This window comes from Oncorhynchus mykiss, chromosome 9, assembly GCF_013265735.2.
Source record: "Oncorhynchus mykiss isolate Arlee chromosome 9, USDA_OmykA_1.1, whole genome shotgun sequence".
Lineage (NCBI taxonomy): Eukaryota > Metazoa > Chordata > Actinopteri > Salmoniformes > Salmonidae > Oncorhynchus > Oncorhynchus mykiss.
The window spans coordinates 2,605,064-2,624,301 of record NC_048573.1 but is presented as its reverse complement, the minus strand read 5'-3'; the positions used below and the strand labels follow the sequence as shown (position 1 = coordinate 2,624,301).

At 43.6% G+C, this 19,238-nt stretch overlaps 1 protein-coding gene across 3 annotated transcripts in view; it reads left to right on the top strand.

Moving 5' to 3' along the window:
- Nucleotides 1-11,835, top strand: part of LOC110519362 (Fc receptor-like protein 2) — a 68,169-nt gene extending 56,334 nt beyond the window's left edge. For 2 of the 3 annotated variants that reach the window (XM_036987039.1, XM_036987037.1), the window contains 2 exons: nucleotides 6,596-6,736; nucleotides 11,335-11,835. In XM_036987039.1, the coding sequence (XP_036842934.1) occupies nucleotides 6,596-6,736; nucleotides 11,335-11,357 (164 nt within the window). In that variant the 3' untranslated portion in view covers nucleotides 11,358-11,835. The remainder of the gene's footprint in view (nucleotides 1-6,595; nucleotides 6,737-11,334) is intronic. The other variant, XM_036987038.1, reaches the window with a different exon arrangement.
- Nucleotides 11,836-19,238: the final 7,403 nt, after the last annotated feature.

The following is a 19,238-nucleotide window of genomic DNA, read 5'->3' as shown; positions in this document are numbered from 1 at the left end:
GCCCTTAACCAACACAAAAACATCCTATGGCGTTCTGCATTAGCATCGAACAGCCCCCGTGATATGCAGCTGTTCAGGGAAGCTAGAAACCATTATACACAGGCAGTTAGAATAGCCAAGGCTAGCTTTTTCAAGCAGAAATTTGCTTCCTGCAACACTAACTCAAAAAAGTTCTGGGACACTGTAAAGTCCATGGAGAATAAGAACACCTCCTCCCAGCTGCCCACTGCACTGAAGATAGGAAACACTGTCACCACTGATAAATCCACCATAATTGAGAATTTCAATAAGCATTTTTCTACGGCTGGCCATGCTTTCCACCTGGCTAATCCTACCCCGGTCAACAGCACTGCACCCCCCACAACAACTCGCCCAAGCCTTCCCCATTTCTCCTTCTCCCAAATCTGCTCAGCTGATGTTCTGAATGAGCTGCAAAATCTGGACCCCTACAAATCAGCCGGGCTAGACAATCTGGACCCTTTCTTTCTAAAGTTATCTGCCAAAATTGTTGCCACCCCTATTACTAGCCTGTTCAACCTCTCTTTCGTGTCGTCTGAGATTCCCAAAGATTGGAAAGCAGCTGCGGTCATCCCCCTCTTCAAAGGGGGTGACACTCTTGACCCAAACTGCTACAGACCTATATCTATCCTACCATGCCTTTCTAAGGTCTTCGAAAGCCAAGTCAACAAACAGATTACCGACCATTTAGAATCTCACCATACCTTCTCTGCTATGCAATCTGGTTTCAGAGCTGGTCATGGGTGCACCTCAGCCATGCTCAAGGTCCTAAATGATATCTTAACCGCCATCGATAAGAAACATTACTGTGCAGCCGTATTCATTGATCTGGCCAAGGCTTTCGACTCTGTCAATCACCACATCCTCATCGGCAGACTCGACAGCCTTGGTTTCTCAAATGATTGCCTCGCCTGGTTCACCAACTACTTCTCTGATAGAGTTCAGTGTGTCAAATCGGAGGGTCTGCTGTCCGGTCCTCTGGCAGTCTCTATGGGGGTGCCACAGGGTTCAATTCTTGGACCGATTATCTTCTCTGTATACATCAATGACGTCGCTCTTGCTGCTGGTGAGTCTCTGATCCACCTCTACGCAGACGACACCATTCTGTATACTTCTGGCCCTTCTTTGGACACTGTGTTAACAACCCTCCAGGCAAGCTTCAATGCCATACAACTCTCCTTCCGTGGCCTCCAATTGCTCTTAAATACAAGTAAAACTAAATGCATGCTCTTCAACCGATCGCTACCTGTACCTACCCGCCTGTCCAACATTACTACTCTGGACGGCTCTGACTTAGAATACGTGGACAACTACAAATACTTAGGTGTCTGGTTAGACTGTAAACTCTCCTTCCAGACCCATATCAAACATCTCCAATCCAAAGTTAAATCTAGAATTGGCTTCCTATTTCGCAACTAAGCATCCTTCACTCATGCTGCCAAACATACCCTTGTAAAACTGACCATCCTACCAATCCTCGACTTTGGCGATGTCATTTACAAAATAGCCTCCAATATCCTACTCAACAAATTGGATGCAGTCTATCACAGTGCAATCCGTTTTGTCACCAAAGCCCCATATACTACCCACCATTGCGACCTGTACGCTCTCGTTGGCTGGCCCTCGCTTCATACTCGTCGCCAAACCCACTGGCTCCATGTCATCTACAAGACCCTGCTAGGTAAAGTCCCCCCTTATCTCAGCTCGCTGGTCACCATTGCATCTCCCACTTGTAGCACACGCTCCAGCAGGTATATCTCTCTAGTCACCCCCAAAACCAATTCTTTCTTTGGCCGCCTCTCCTTCCAGTTCTCTGCTGCCAATGACTGGAACGAACTACAAAAATCTCTGAAACTGGAAACACTTATCTCCCTCACTAGCTTTAAGCACCAACTGTCAGAGCAGCTCACAGATTACTGCACCTGTACATAGCCCACCTATAATCTAGCCCAAACAACTACCTCTTTCCCTACTCTATTTTATTTATTTATTTATTTTGCTCCTTTGCACCCCATTATTTTTATTTCTACTTTGCACATTCTCCCACTGCAAATTTACCATTCCAGTGTTTTACTTGCTATATTGTATTTACTTTGCCACCATGGCCTTTTTTGCCTTTACCTCCCTTATCTCACCTCATTTGCTCACATCGTATATAGACTTGTTTATACTGTATTATTGACTGTATGTTTGTTTTACTCCATGTGTAACTCTGTGTCGTTGTATTTGTCGAACTGCTTTGCTTTATCTTGGCCAGGTCGCAATTGTAAATGAGAACTTGTTCTCAACTTGCCTCCCTGGTTAAATAAAGGTGAAATAAATAAAATAAAAAAAGTAAACTGGGGGGTTCCTGAAAAGCTGATTGGCTGGAAGCCGTGGTATATCACAAGTATGACAAAGCATGTATTTTTAATTAAAATATATTAAAATAAAATGTTATTAGTCACATGATGCTGCCACCACCATGCTTCAAGACAAATCAAACTGTATTTTTCATTTTTTTTTTATGAATACAGTAGTAGACCTCCCAGTGAAATACTGACTGACCAGCCCTTAACCAACAGGTGTAGACCTCACATTGAAATGCTGACTGACCAGCCCTTAACCAACAGGTGTAGACCTCACAGTGAAATGCTGACTGACCAGCCCTTAACCAACAGGTGTAGACCTCACAGTGAAATGCTGACTGACCAGCCCTTAACCAACAGGTTTAGACCTCACAGTGAAATGCTGACTGACCAGCCCTTAACCAGCAATGCATTTAAATAAATTACTCAAAATAATAAGAAATAAAACGAACAATTAAAGAGCAGCAGTAAAATAACAATAACGGGACTATATACAGGGTATTACGATACAAAGTCAATGTGGAGGCTATATACAGGGTATTACGGTACAAAGTCAATGTGGAGGCTATATACAGGGTATTACGGTACAGAGTCAATGTGGAGGCTATATACAGGGGGTACCAGTACAGAGTCAATGTGGAGGCTAAATACAGGGTATTACGGTACAGAGTCAATGTGGAGGCTATATACAGGGGGTACCAGTACAGAGTCAATGTGGAGGCTATATACAGGGTATTACGGTACAGAGTCAATGTGGAGGCTATATACAGGGGGTACTGGTACAAAGTCAATGTGGAGGCTATGTACAGGGGGTACCGGTACAGAGTCAATGTGGAGGCAATATACATCGGGTACTGGTACAGAGTCAATGTGGAGGCTATATACAGGGGTTACTGGTACAGAGTCAATGTGGAGGCTATATACATCGGGTACTGGTACAGAGTCAATGTGGAGGCTATATACAGGGGGTACCGGTACAGAGTCAATGTGGAGGCTATATACAGGGGGTACCGGTACAGAGTCAATGTGGAGGCTTTATACAGGGGTACCGGTACAGAGTCAATGTGGAGGCTATATACAGGATATTACGGTAGAGAGTCAATGTGGAGGCTATATACAGGGGTAGTACGGTACAGAGTCAATGTGGAGGCTATATACAGGGGGTACCGGTACAGAGTCAATAAGGAGGCTATATACATGGGGTACCGGTACAGAGTCAATGTGGAGGCTATATACAGGTTAATATGGTACAGAGTCAATGTGGAGGCTATATACAGGGGGTACCAGTACAGAGTCAATAAGGAGGCTATATACAGGGGATACCGGTACAGAGTCAATGTGGAGGCTATATACAGGGGGTACCGGTACAGAGTCAATGTGGAGGCTATATACAGGGGGTACTGGTACAGAGTCAATGTGGAGACTATATACAGGGGGTACTGGTACAGAGTAAATGTGGAGACTATATATAGGTTGGTACTGGTACAGAGTCAATGTGGAGGCTATATACAGGGGGTACCGGTACAGAGGCAATGTGGAGGCTATATACAGGGGGTACCGGTACAGAGTCAATGTGGAGGCTATATACAGGGGGTACCGGTACAGAGTCAATGTGGAAGCTATATACAGGGGGTACCGGTACAGAGTCAATGTGGAGGCTATATACAGGTTGGTACTGGTACAGAGTCAATGTGGAGGCTATATACATATATATATCGGTCTATGCTGGCACGTCTGTGCTGATATGTAGACAGATACAGATGTAAACTCCCCCAGGTAGATAGTGTGGTCTACAGCTTATCATGAGATACTCTACCTCAGGCGAGCAAAACCTTGAGACTTCCTTAGATATCGTACACCAGCTGTTGTTTACAAATATACATAGTCCGACCCCTCCCCCCTTGTCTTACCAGACTCTGCTGTTCTATCCTGCTGATACAGCGTATAACGATCCCGCTGTATGTTGGTCATGTCGTCGTTCAGCCACGACTCAATGAAGGATGAGATATTACAGTTTTAATGTCCCCTTGGTAGTTTCATCTTCCTCGTAGGTCGTCAATTTTATTTTCCATTGATTGCATGTTAGCTGATTGCACTGGGGGTTTATTCAATCTTCCTCCAACTGCAGTTCCAACTCTCATTCCATCTCCAGCAGTCCCAGTGTTGTCCATGTCTCTACCATCACCATCCCAGTGTTGTCCATGTCTCTCTCCAGCACCATCTCCAGTGTTGTCCATGTCTCTACCCAGCACCATCTCCAGTGTTGTCCATGTCTCTCTGCCCAGCACCATCTCCAGCAGTCCCAGTGTTGTCCATGTCTCTCTCCAGCACCATCCCAGTGTTGTCCATGTCTCTCTCCAGCACCATCCCAGTGTTGTCCATGTCTCTCTCCAGCACCATCTCCAGTGTTGTCCATGTCTCTACCCAGCACCATCTCAGTGTTGTCCATCTATCTGCCCAGCACCATCTCCACTGTTGTCCATGTCTCTCTCCAGCACCATCCCAGTGTTGTCCATCTATCTGCCCAGCACCATCTCCAGTGTTGTCCATGTCTCTACCCAGCACCATCCCAGTGTTGTCCATCTCTCTGCCCAGCACCATCCCAGTGTTGTCCATCTATCTGCCCAGCACCATCCCAGTGTTGTCCATGTCTCCCCCCAGCACCATCCCAGTGTTGTCCATCTCTCTGCCCAGCACCATCCCAGTGTTGTCCATCTCTCTGCCCAGCACCATCCCAGTGTTGTCCATCTCTCTGCCCAGCACCATCCCAGTGTTGTCCATCTCTCTGCCCAGCACCATCTCCAGTGTTGTCCATGTCTCTGCCCAGCACCATCTCCAGTGTTGTCCATCTCTCTGCCCAGCACCATCCCAGTGTTGTCCATCTCTCTGCCCAGCACCATCCCAGTGTTGTCCATGTCTCTGCCCAGCACCATCCCAGTGTTGTCCATCTCTCTGCCCAGCACCATCTCCAGTGTTGTCCATGTCTCTACCCAGCACCATCTCCAGTGTTGTCCATCTCTCTGCCCAGCACCATCCCAGTGTTGTCCATGTCTCTCTCCATCACCATCTCCAGTGTTGTCCATGTCTCTCTCCAGCACCATCTCCAGTGTTGTCCATCTCTCTGCCCAGCACCATCCCAGTGTTGTCCATGTCTCTCTCCATCACCATCTCCAGTGTTGTCCATGTCTCTCTCCAGCACCATCTCCAGTGTTGTCCATCTCTCTGCCCAGCACCATCTCCAGTGTTGTCCATGTCTCTCTCCATCACCATCTCCAGTGTTGTCCATGTCTCTCTCCAGCACCATCTCCAGTGTTGTCCATGTCTCTCTCCAGCACCATCTCCAGTGTTGTCCATGTCTCTCTCCAGGACCATCTCCAGTGTTGTCCATGTCTCTGCCCAGCACCATCTCCAGTGTTGTCCATGTCTCTGCCCAGCACCATCTCCAGTGTTGTCCATCTCTCTGCCCAGCACCATCTCCAGTGTTGTCCATGTCTCTACCCATCACCATCTCCAGTGTTGTCCATGTCTCTGCCCAGCACCATCTCCAGTGTTGTCCATCTCTCTGCCCAGCACCATCTCCAGTGTTGTCCATGTCTCTACCCAGCACCATCTCCAGTGTTGTCCATGTCTCTCTACAGTGTTGTCCATCTCTCTACCCAGCACCATCTCCAGTGTTGTCCATGTCTCTACCCAGCACCATCTCCAGTGTTGTCCATGTCTCTACCCAGCACCATCTCCAGTGTTGTCCATGTCTCTCTCCAGTGTTGTCCATCTCTCTACCCAGCACCATCTCCAGTGTTGTCCATGTCTCTACCAGCACCATCTCCAGTGTTGTCCATCTCTCTGCCCTGCACCATCTCCAGTGTTGTCCATGTCTCTACCCAGCACCATCTCCAGTGTTGTCCATGTCTCTACCCAGCACCATCTCCAGTGTTGTCCATGTCTCTCTCCAGCACCATCTCCAGTGTTGTCCATCTCTCTGCCCAGCACCATCTCCAGTGTTGCCCATGTCTCTACCCAGCACCATCTCCAGTGTTGTCCATGTCTCTCTACAGTGTTGTCCATGTCTATCTCCAGTGTTGTCCATGTCTCTACCCAGCACCATCCCAGTGGTGTCCATGTCTCTACCAGCACCATCTCCAGTGTTGTCCATGTCTCTCTCCAGTGTTGTCCATGTCTCTCTCCATCACCATCTCCAGTGTTAAATTGTTTTCTTTCTCCAACTGCAGTTCCAACTTCCATTCCATCTCCAGCAGTCCCAGTGTTGTCCATGTCTCTACCCAGGCTGCTGTGTAGTCTACTGGTGGGGTCTCCCTACCTGCTGGTGACCATCATACTGCTGGTGAAAGGCTGCAGGAGCAGGGCTCAAGGTGAGATCCTGAGTTTATACAGGATCGCCTCATTTGTAAATCATAATTATATTATAATGGCCATTGAAATGCTGGCTATTAAAATTAGATCCAACAAGAACATCAAGGGAAATCCAGGGGATAAAAACAAAAGTGTCAATTTATGTTGATGACTCTAGTCTGGATCCCTGCAGAGTCTCAATGTATGTTGATGAGTCTAGTCCCCAATCTGGATCCCTGCACAGTCTCATTGAAGATCTTGGTCACTTTTCTAGCCTCTCTGGACTAAAACCTAATTATGACAAGTATGTATTGTATTGTGTATTGTATGTATTGGATCATATTATGTATTGGATCATTAAAATACAGTGTTTACACCACCTTGTAGTTTACCAATAAAATGGGTGGATGGTGAAGTAGACATACTTGGTATTCACACCTACAAAAATATAAATTAACTGACCACAATTCATTTAAATTAATAGTTTGCAAAATTAGATACAATTCTGCAACCATGGAGACGTAAATACTTGTCTATTTATGGAAAAATCACATTGATTAACTCTTTGGTCCTATCAATGTTGACTGACTAATGGTCCTATCAATGTTGACTGACTAATGGTCCTATCAATGTTGACTGACTAATGGTCCTATCAATGTTGACTGACTAATGGTCCTATCACAGATTACTGACTAATGGCCCTATCAATGTTGACTGACTAATGGTCCTATCATTGTTGACTGACTAATGGTCCTATCACTGTTGACTGACTAATGGTCCTATCAATGTTGACTTTCTAATAGGCCTACCAATGTTGACTGACTAATGGTCCTATCAATGTTGACTGACTAATGGTCCTATCAATGTTGACTGACTAATGGTCCTATGAATGTTGACTGACTAATGGTCCTATTACAGTTGACTGACTGACTAATGGTCCTATCACAGTTAACTGACTGACTAATGGTCCTATCACAGTTGACTGACTAATGGTCCTATCACAGTTGACTGACCAATGGTCCTATTACAGTTGACTGACTTACTAATGGTCCTATCACAGTTGACTGACTAATGGTCCTATTACAGTTGACTGACTAATGGTCCTATCACAGTTGACTGACTTACTAATGATCTTATTACAGCTGACTGACTAATGGTCCTATCACAGTTGACTGACTTACTAATGGTCCTATCACATTTGACTGACTTACTAACGGTCCTATCACAGTTGACTGACTTACTAACGGTCCTATCACAGCTGACTGACTTACTAATGGTCCTATCACAGCTGACTGACTTACTAATGGTCATATCACAGCTGACTGACTGACTAATGGTCCTATCACAGTTGACTGATTTATTAATGGTCCTATCACAGTTGACTGACTTACTAATGGTCCTATCACATTTGACTGACTGACTAATGGTCCTATCACAGTTGACTGACTAATGGTCCTATCACAGTTGACTGACTGACTAATGGTCCTATCACAGTTGACTGACTGACTAATGGTCCTATCACAGTTGACCTACTTACTAATGGTCCTATCACAGTTGACCTACTTACTAATGGTCCTATCACAGTTGACCTACTTACTAATGGTCCTATCACAGTTGACCTACTTACTAATGGTCCTATCACAGTTGACTGACTGGCTCTGCCTACTCCTACTTAAATCATATGGGCAAAAAACATTTAAAAAAAATTGGTATGCTAAGCCAAACAAAATGAAACGTACCTATTTATATAATGAATATGAGTTTATACAGATTACAACGTCTCATTTCTGACTAATTGAAAATGAAATGTTGCTTAAAGTATCGCCCTTCCTTAAACAAGCCGTACAAAGCTGGTTACAACTTCAGTTTTATCCTCCAGAAAAGAACAAATATTACATAAAATGTTATGGTTAAACTAAAATATATTGATGAATAAAAAACATTCTTTATGGAAAAAATGAAGAAAAATATATATAATATTTAGTAATGATGTGAGTTATGTCACATATGCAGTTATTGAAAATATATGTGAATATCTGCTCCATCCAAACTTACAACCAACTGATTGCAGCCCTACCACAGAAATGGAGGAGGCAAGAGGAAGAGGGAGAAGGTAGGGAACTTGTTTACCTGGTTTATCAACTGGTACAAAAAGGGAGGAGACAAGAGGAAGAGGGAGTAGGTAGGGAACTTGTTTACCTGGTTTATCAACTGGTACAAAAAGGGAGGAGACAAGAGGAAGAGGGAGTAGGTAGGGAACTTGTTTACCTGGTTTATCAACTGGTACAAAAAGGGAGGAGACAAGAGGAAGAGGGAGTAGGTAGGGAACTTGTTTACCTGGTTTATCAACTGGTACAAAAAGGGAGGAGACAAGAGGAAGAGGGAGTAGGTAGGGAACTTGTTTACCTGGTTTATCAACTGGTACAAAAAGGGAGGAGACAAGAGGAAAAGGGAGTAGGTAGGGAACTTGTCTGCTTGGTTTATCAACTGGTACAAAAAGGGAGGAGACAAGAGGAAAAGGGAGGAGACAAGAGGAAAAGGGAGGAGACAAGAGGAAGAGGGAGTAGGTAGGGAACTTGTTTACCTGGTTTATCAACTGGTACAAAAAGGGAGGAGACAAGAGGAAAAGGGAGAAGGTAGGGAACTTGTTTACCTGGTTTATCAACTGGTACAAAAAGGGAGGAGACAAGAGGAAGAGGGAGTAGGTAGGGAACTTGTTTACCTGGTTTATCAACTGGTACAAAAAGGGAGGAGACAAGAGGAAAAGGGAGTAGGTAGGGAACTTGTTTACCTGGTTTATCAACTGGTACAAAAAGGGAGGAGACAAGAGGAAGAGGGAGTAGGTAGGGAACTTGTTTACCTGGTTTATCAACTGGTACAAAAAGGGAGGAGACAAGAGGAAGAGGGAGTAGGTAGGGAACTTGTTTACCTGGTTTATCAACTGGTACAAAAAGGGAGGAGACAAGAGGAAGAGGGAGTAGGTAGGGAACTTGTTTACCTGGTTTATCAACTGGTACAAAAAGGGAGGAGACAAGAGGTAAAGGGAGTAGGTAGGGAACTTGTTTACCTGGTTTATCAACTGGTACAAAAAGGGAGGAGACAAGAGGAAGAGGGAGTAGGTAGGGAACTTGTTTACCTGCCATATATTAAAGATACTAATTGGCTGAAAGGAACTGGCAGAAATAGAACTATATATCAGTTTCATCTGAGGACAACATGGAGACAGCTCCACCATACAGGTTGCAAAATAAATGGGAGGAGATGTTCAATGTACCAATTCCATGGCACATGGTTTATCAACTGGTACAAAAAACTACACTTGATTCCACACTTAGAGTTTTTCAATTTAAATTCTTATATAAAATTCTAGCCACCAACAGAATGCTACATAATATTATATAATTGAAGAGGGGTTCAAAAATAAAATCAGAATTATATTACAAGGACTGACAATACTGCAGTAGCTCTGACTGAGTCATGTCCTTAAAGTTTTGATAACTGTATCTCTGACTGAGTCATTTTTAAAGTGTTGATAACTGTAGCTCTAATTGAACCATGTTTAAAGTGTTGATAACTGTATCTCTGATTGAACCATGTTGTAAAGTGTTGATAACTGTATCTCTGATTGAACCATGTTGTAAAGTGTTGATAACTGTATCTCTGATTGAACCATGTTGTAAAGTGTTGATAACTGTATCTCTGATTGAACCATGTTGTAAAGTGTTGATAACTGTATCTCTGATTGAACCATGTTGTAAAGTGTTGATAACTGTATCTCTGATTGAACCATGTTTAAAGTGTTGATAACTGTATCTCTGATTGAACCATGTTGTAAAGTGTTGATAACTGTCTCTCTGATTGAACCATGTTGTAGAGTGTTGATAACTGTATCTCTGATTGAACCATGTTGTAAAGTGTTGATAACTGTAGCTCTGATTGAACCATGTTGTAAAGTGTTGATAACTGTATCTCTGATTGAACCATGTTGTAGAGTGTTGATAACTGTAGCTCTGATTGAACCATGTTGTAATGTGTTGATAACTGTATCTCTGATTGAACCATGTTGTAAAGTGTTGATAACTGTATCTCTGATTGAACCATGTTGTAAAGTGTTGATAACTGTAGCTCTGATTGAACCATGTTGTAATGTGTTGATAACTGTATCTCTGATTGAACCATGTTGTAAAGTGTTGATAACTGTATCTCTGATTGAACCATGTTGTAAAGTGTTGATAACTGTATCTCTGATTGAACCATGTTTAGTGTTGATTACTGTACTCCCTGGTATTGATAAATAGTAAATAGTCCTGGTATTCATAAATAGTAAATGGCCCTGGTATTGATAAATGGTAAATAGCCCTGGTATTGATAAATAGTTAATTCCCCTGTTATTGATAAATGTTAAATAGCCCTGCTATTGATAATTCGTAATTTGCCCTGGTATTGATAACGGAGAACTAGACATAAGCAGGAGCCCCATTGGAAGAGATTTTGATTGAATTCTAAGTAACACAGTATTGACTCGTAAATCATCTGATATGATTTAAATATCTAAATGTTACTGTATTGGATAAGTAAATACATGGCCACACTGATGAACTACTTCTGTGTTGAACAGGTGATCGTGTTGAAGAAGAGTGAGGCTGAGATCACCTGATCACCATAACAACCATCAGAATGGAACTCATGGAATTCTAATATAGAACTGTGAGTCACAATGCTGTATGTTGTTACATTGTAGCTCCACCTGCTGGAACAATAGTGGCATTTGATCAAATGTGATCTATTAACTGATACATGTATTATTCTGATTGGAATGTGTTTTAATATAATGTGTGTTGTATTATTCATTCAGCAGCTGTCCTTTAACATCAGTCATATACTGGTCATATACTCTATAGCCTTATGGTTGATACATTGTAAATGCCTTAACTTTTCATGTCTATACAGATCAACTGATAGGTGTTGAGGTTCAGGCATTATTGTTACAGGTTCAGTATAATGTTATACCGTTACATGTTACAGAGATAGAAAACATACAGGAGAGGAGAATTCAATTATTACAATTATTTACTTTATTTTGTTTAAACATGACTAATGTAGGGCTTTTGTTTTGTGGTTGTTTTGTGCAAAATCATTATTTTTCAATGAATAATCCTGGTAAGATATTGCTTTTGTCTTTGTAGCATATAGAATTAAAATAATGATTTTCCTCAATCATGTAGTCTGTTTTTTAATCAGTTCTGAATGACATCACAACCACTCTGTTTTTAATTCCACTCACTTCCCTTTATTTATCTTCTAAATACTCCATTCCAGGTTTCCCCTACAGCCCCCAGGGCCTTGAGTATCTTCTAAATACTCCATTCCAGGTTCCCCCTACAGCCCCCAGGGCCTTGAGTATCTTCTAAATGCTCCATTCCAGGTTTCCCCTACAGCCCCCAGGGCCTTGAGTATCTTCTAAATGCTCCATTCCAGGTTTCCCCTACAGCCCCCAGGGCATTCTAAATACTCCATTCCAGGTTTCACCTACAGCCCCCAGTCATTTGTGCCATACTGCTCAACTATCTAGCTAATCCACAACATTTATTTTATATGATCAATTGTTACTTTCCCCAGTTTCTGTGTTTTGGGTTTGTAGTTTTTGTGTATGTGTGCGTTTCAGGAAATGGCTTTCTGGATTCCAAGCAGCTGATTGGTTCACCCCATTGATTGTAGCTCTGACTCCGCCCTCTCGCTAGGAGAGTTTCTATTACAATGAGGACTCCTTCTGCAGCTTGAAAAGCCAGTGTTCCTTTGTTAGGAGAGAGAGCTTCTTGGTACTGGGGGCATACATATATGTCCTGTGTTTTGTTGTTGGTCTGTAAATTATTTTGTAGCAGGTCCTTCTGAGGTATGTGTGTGCCAATAGGACTCTTTGTTTTTGATTATCGAAATTGTTCACTCTAAGTGTGTATTATTCTGTTTCATTTGTTCCCGAAGGGGGAAGGCACCTTGGGAGTGCTTAGGCAAGAGGCCTACGGGCATACATATACCCGTAGTATGTACTCTGTCACAAGGTAAGACCTGGGCGGACCCTCCTCTGTATTTTGGTTAGCGCGCCAGGTGGTGCTAAGATAGGTCAGTAGTGGGTAGATAGGTAGGAGGGGATTCCTTCACTTTTACTCTCTTTGCTTTGGTCCGGCCCCTTTTCCCCCAAATTACTGTGTGAAGGAAATAAATACCGGGTTAACGGTAATATATTCTGCCTCTGTCATCCTTACCCGCACCTACAGTCCCATATTCTATACCTCCACCTACAGTCCCATACCTCTATACCTCCACCTACAGTCCCATACCTCTATACCTCCACCTGTAGTCCCATACCTCTTTACCTCCACCTACAGTCCCATACCTCTATACCTCCACCTACAGTCCCATACCTCTATACCTCCACCTACAGGCCCATACCTCTATACCTCCACCTACAGTCCCATACCTCTATACCTCCACCTACAGTCCCATACCTCTATACCTCCACCTACAGTCAGATACCTCCACCTGCAGTCACATACCTCTTTACCTCCACCTACAGTCTCATACCTCTATACCTCCACCTGCAGTCACATACCTCTATACATCCACCTACAGTCAGATACCTCTATACCTCCACCTACAGTCACATACCTCCACCTACAGTCCCATACCTCTTTACCTCCACCTACAGTCCCATACCTCCACCTACAGTCACATACCTCTTTACCTCCACCTAGAGTCACATACCTCTTTACCTCCACCTACAGTCCCATACCTCTATACCTCCACCTGCAGTCACATACCTCTATACCTCCACCTACAGTCAGATACCTCCACCTACAGTCCCATACCTCTTTACCTCCACCTACAGTCCCATACCTCCACCTACAGTCACATACCTCTTTACCTCCACCTACAGTCCCATACCTCTATACCTCCACCTGCAGTCACATACCTCTATACCTCCACCTACAGTCAGATACCTCCACCTACAGTCCCATACCTCTTTACCTCCACCTACAGTCCCATACCTCCACCTACAGTCACATACCTCCACCTACAGTCACATACCTCTTTACCTCCACCTACAGTCACATACCTCTTTACCTCCACCTACAGTCACATACCTCTATACCTCCACCTCCAGTCACATACCTCTTTACCTCCACCTACAGTCACATACCTCTCTGCCTCCACCTACAGTCCCATACCTCTATACCTCCACCTACAGTCCCATACCTCTATACCTCCACCTACAGTCCCATACCTCTATACCTCCACCTACAGTCACATACCTCTATGTAGACCGCTCTTACAGTATTCTCCCTAGTCACATACCTCTATGTAGGCCGCTCTTACAGTATTCTCCCTAGTCACATACCTCTATGTAGACCGCTCTTACAGTATTCTCCCTAGTCAAATACCTCTATGTAGGCCGCTCTTACAGTATTCTCCCTAGTCAAATACCTCTATGTAGGCCGCTCTTACACTATTCTCCCTAGTCACATACCTCTATGTAGGCCGCTCTTACAGTATTCTCCCTAGTCACATACCTCTATGTAGGCCGCTCTTACACTATTCTCCCTGAACACCAAGTCGTAGAATAAAACGGAGCATATAAGCAGACAATGAAAGCTCTTACTATATTTGATGATGACATTTCTCTTAATCAGGCTATAGGCTACATGTGCACCACCAAGTCAGAACAGTAGGATAAGAAAAGGGAGCATATAAGCAGACAATGAAAGCTCTTACTATATTTGATGATGACATTCCTCTTAAACAGGCTATAGGCTACATGTGCACCACCAAGTCAGAACAGTAGGCTACATTATGAGGGGGATATAGACCAAATTATTTGGGTGAGGAACAACTTATTACCCAACATACACGTAGGATGACTTTCTTAGCTACAGTATACATATCTAGTACCTGGCATGTTATATCATTTATGCAGCAGCATACAAAACAGTTTTGGAGGTGGCACGGCAGTCCTTCTTGGGGGCAAATTTTCTCATCAAAGTAATGGTGCTTTCAAGACAACTGGGAATTCTGAAAAAAAACAAGGTTGAATCATGACATAAGTTATCTTCAGGTCGGAGCTCTAGAAAGAGGCAGTAGATCCCGACTTGGAATGATCAGTGCAGCCAAAGCTATGGTAGATGTAACATGATTTGATGTCATTATATCTGTGGTCAATGACCTTGAGCCTTCTTGGATGGCACTTCTAATGTAACTCTATGGTAGCACCCAAGGGGCTTGAATTTTTGAGCTCTCCCTGTAGATTTTGCTGTGACGTTGTGTCCCTATGAGTGACAGAACACTGAGCCAATCACGGCGCAACTACAGAACATTACCAACCCCTACGCTATGTATTTTCTGCTGGCTGCCTCACCACCACCACAGAAAGCACTGAGCTGAAACACTTGCATTTTGGAGCTGCCTTATAGAAAGAAAAAAATAGATATGTGGTTTTATTGACTGACCTTAATAACCTTTTGTGACTAGGGGGCAGTATTTTCATTTTTGGAAAAATAACGTGCCCGTAGTAAATGGGATATTTTGTCAGGACAAGATGCTAGAATATGCATATAATTGACAGTTTAGGATAGAAAACACTCTAAAGTTTCAAAAACTGTAAAAAAATGTCTGTGAGTATAACAGAACTGATGTTGCAGGCGAAAGCCTGAGAAAAATCCACGTGTTTTGTGCCTCATGTTTTGAAAGCTGCATTCCAATGTGTCCCTATTGAGCAGTGAATGGGCTATCAACCAGATTACTTTTTCTCTGTATTCCCCAAGGTGTCTACAGCATTGTGACGTAGTGTTACGCATTTATGTTGAAGAATACCCGTAAGGGGCGACATTGCGCAAGTGGTCACCTGATGCTCCCAGAGAGATTCTCGCGTAAAATACAGAGGTAGCCATTATTCCAATCGGTCCTACTGAAAAGCTAATTGTCCCGGTGGATATATTATCGAATAGATATTTGAAAAATACCTTGAGGATTGTTATAAACAACGTTTGCCATGTTTCTGTCGATATTATGGAGCTAATTTGAAATATTTTTCGGCGTTTTTGTGACTGCAATTTCCGGTTGATTTCTCAGCCAAACGTGAAGAACAAACAGAGCTATTTCGCCTACAAAAATAATATTTTTGGAAGAAAGGAACATTGGCTGTCTAACTGGGAGTCTCGTGAGTGAAAAAATCCGAAGCTCATCAAAGGTAAACGATTTAATTTGATTGCTTTTCTGATATCCGTGACCAAGTTACCTGCTGCTAGCTGGACAAAATGCTATGCTAGGCTATTGATAAACTTACACAAATGCTTGTCTAGCTTTGGCTGTAAAGCATATTTTGAAAATCGGAGATGACGGGGTGATTAACAAAAGGCTAAGCTGTGTCTCAATATATTTCACTTGTGATTTTCATGAATAGGAATATTTTCTAGGAATATGTAAGTCCGTTGCGTTATGCTAATTAGTGTCAGTCGATGATTACGCTCCCTCATGCGTGATGAGGAGTCACTAGAGGTTTTAATGTCGTCAAGTAATGATGGACTGTTGTTTCTTTTTGCTTATTTGAGCTGTTCTTTCCATAATATGGACTTGGTCTTTTACCAGATAGGGATATCTTCTGTATACCACCCCTACCTTGTCACAACACAACAATCAACACTGTTTCCATAAACACTGAGCAGACACTGTTGTCGGTGTCAAGAGAGGAGAGGAGAATGGCTGCCGTTTTACAGTCCCCTAACCAATTGTGCTATTGTGTGTTTTTGTACATCCTCTCCTTGACCATGTCTGTAATACCCACGTTTCAAGCAGACCACCATCGTCCCTGTGCCCAAGAATGCGAAGGTAACCTGCCTAAAAGACTACCGCCCAGTAGCACTCATGTAGCCATGAAGTGCTTTGAAAGGCTCGTCATGGCTCACATCAACACCATCATCCCGGAAACCCTATACCTACCCAAATTGGAATATCGCCCCAACAGATCCACAGATGACGCAATCTCAATCGCACACCACACTGCCCTTTCCCACCTGGACAAAATGAACACCTATGTGAGAATGCTGTTCATTGACTACAGCTCAGTGTTCAACACCATAGTGCCGCGCGTGGCAGATGTGTTGTTGCCTACCCTTACCACCTGGGTGTGGCCCGTCAGGAAGTCCAGGATCCAGTTTTAGAGGGAAGTGTTTAGTCCCCGGGTCCTTAGCTTAGTGATCCTCAACCCCGGGAACCCACAGCGGTGCATGCTTAGTCCCCTCCTGTACTCCCTGTTCACCCACAACTGATTGTCCATGCAGGTCTCCAACACCATCATTAAGTGTGCTGACGACACAACGGTGGTAGGCCTGATCACCGACGATGATGAGACAGCCTATAGGGAAGAGGTAAGAGACTGGGGGGGCAAGCTTCTTGCCATCCAGGACCTATATACTGTACCAGCCGTTGTCAGAGGAAAGCCCATAAAATGGTCAGAGACTCCAGTCATCAAGTATTAGACTGTTCTCCATGTTACCACATGACAAGCAGTACCGGAGCACCAAGTCTGGGTCCAAAAGGCTTCTTTTTTAACAGCTTTTACCCCCAAGCTATAAGACTGCTGAAAAATGTATAAAATTGCCACCCGGACATTTACATTTGTTTTTGCACTGCTGCTATTCACTGTTTATCATCTATTTCATAGTATCTTTACCCCTACCTACAGTATAAATTACCTGGTCTAACCTGTACTACTGTATATTATCTATATCATAGTCTCTTTACCCCTACCTACAGTACAAATTACCTGGTCTAACCTGTACTACTGTTTATTATCTATATATCATAGTCTCTTTATCCCTACCTACAGTATAAATTACCTGGTCTAACCTGTACTACTGTTTATTATCTATATCTTAGTCTCTTTACCCCTACCTACAGTACAAATTACCTGGTCTAACCTGTACTACTGTTTATTATCTATATCATAGTATCTTTACCCCTACCTACAGTACAAATTACCTGGTCTAACCTGTACTACTGTTTATTATCTATATATCATAGTCTCTTTATCCCTACCTACAGTATAAATTACCTGGTCTAACCTGTATCCCCACATATTGACTTGGTACCGGCACCCCCTGTATTTAGCCTCCTTATTGTTATGTAATTTTATTGTGTTACTTTATATTTTCTTTTTTACTTTAGTTTATTTAGTAAATATTTTCTTAACTCTATTTCTTGAACTACATTGTTGGTTAGGGGCTTGTAAGTAAACTTTTCACGGTAAAGGTCGACACCTGTTGTATTCGGAGCATGTGACAAATACAGTGTTATTTGATTTGATAGCATGGCATTGGGATTGGAGGTAGAGGAATCTGATCCTAGATCTGTGGTTAGGCACAACTTCGATTTAAAATATCATTCATGTCTGCAGCCAGGGAATGTAATAGATGTATCACAGTGTTCAGCATATTACACCATTACAACACATGGAGCACTGCCATCCAGTGGACAGAACAGGATGCAACACCTGGAGCACTGCCATCTAGTGGACAGATCAGGATGCAGCATATGAAACACTGCCATCTCGTTTTCGAATCCAAGATGGCGTAGCAGTCAGACGTCTTTTTCCTGTCGTGTCCCTTGTATATATCGTTTTGCATCAATTTTGTCGCATGTCCTTTAAAATCTAAATACTCTCCTGCAACCCAATGTGGATCTGCTTTTTTTCCTAAAGTATTTATATTTACTTCGGATCTGGAATCCCTCAACTGAAGCTAGCCAGCTAACTACCAGCTATCAATCAGCAACCATTGCTAGCGGTCAGCACCTTCAGCTCGGAAAGCTCTCGTCAGTTCGAACAACGTGACTCTAACCAGAGCATAACGGACCTGTTATTTTAATCCCCGGATTCCTACCGCAAATTGACCATTTTCATCTGGGTCTTCACAACTAGCTAACCGCAATACCGGATGACGACTCCTGGCTAGCGTTTCCAGGGCTCCTGTGCCAGGGCTCCTGTGCTACCACCGAAGTATACTCCTGGGCTACCACCGAAGTATACTCCTGTATCCGGGCCCCTTCTACAGCCGGTACGGGGCATGGAACCCCGCAGGTCCCCTACGACTGGAATACCGACATAATCTGCCCGAGGACTCCCAACAGGCCCCTCAGGCGCGACGCCCGCTGAAGGCCCGTTATGCTAACCTGCTAGGCCTGCTAGCTACCTAGAGCTACTTGGAACCCTACTAATGCCACGACTGGTCTATCGACGTCACCGCATGAAGAGGCAAGAACAGACTTTTCCCCATCGCGATGTCCCCCAAAGGCTAACTTTCTAGCCCCTGCTATCTGCTTGCTTGCTAACCCGGTTGGCTAACTGCTAGCTTGCCGGGCCCGGTCTGCTAACTGCTAACTTGCCTCCCCGGTCTGCTAACTGCCAGCCCTTGCTAACTGCTTGCTTGCTAAACCGGTCTGCTAACTGCTAGCCCTTGCTAACTGCTTGCCCCT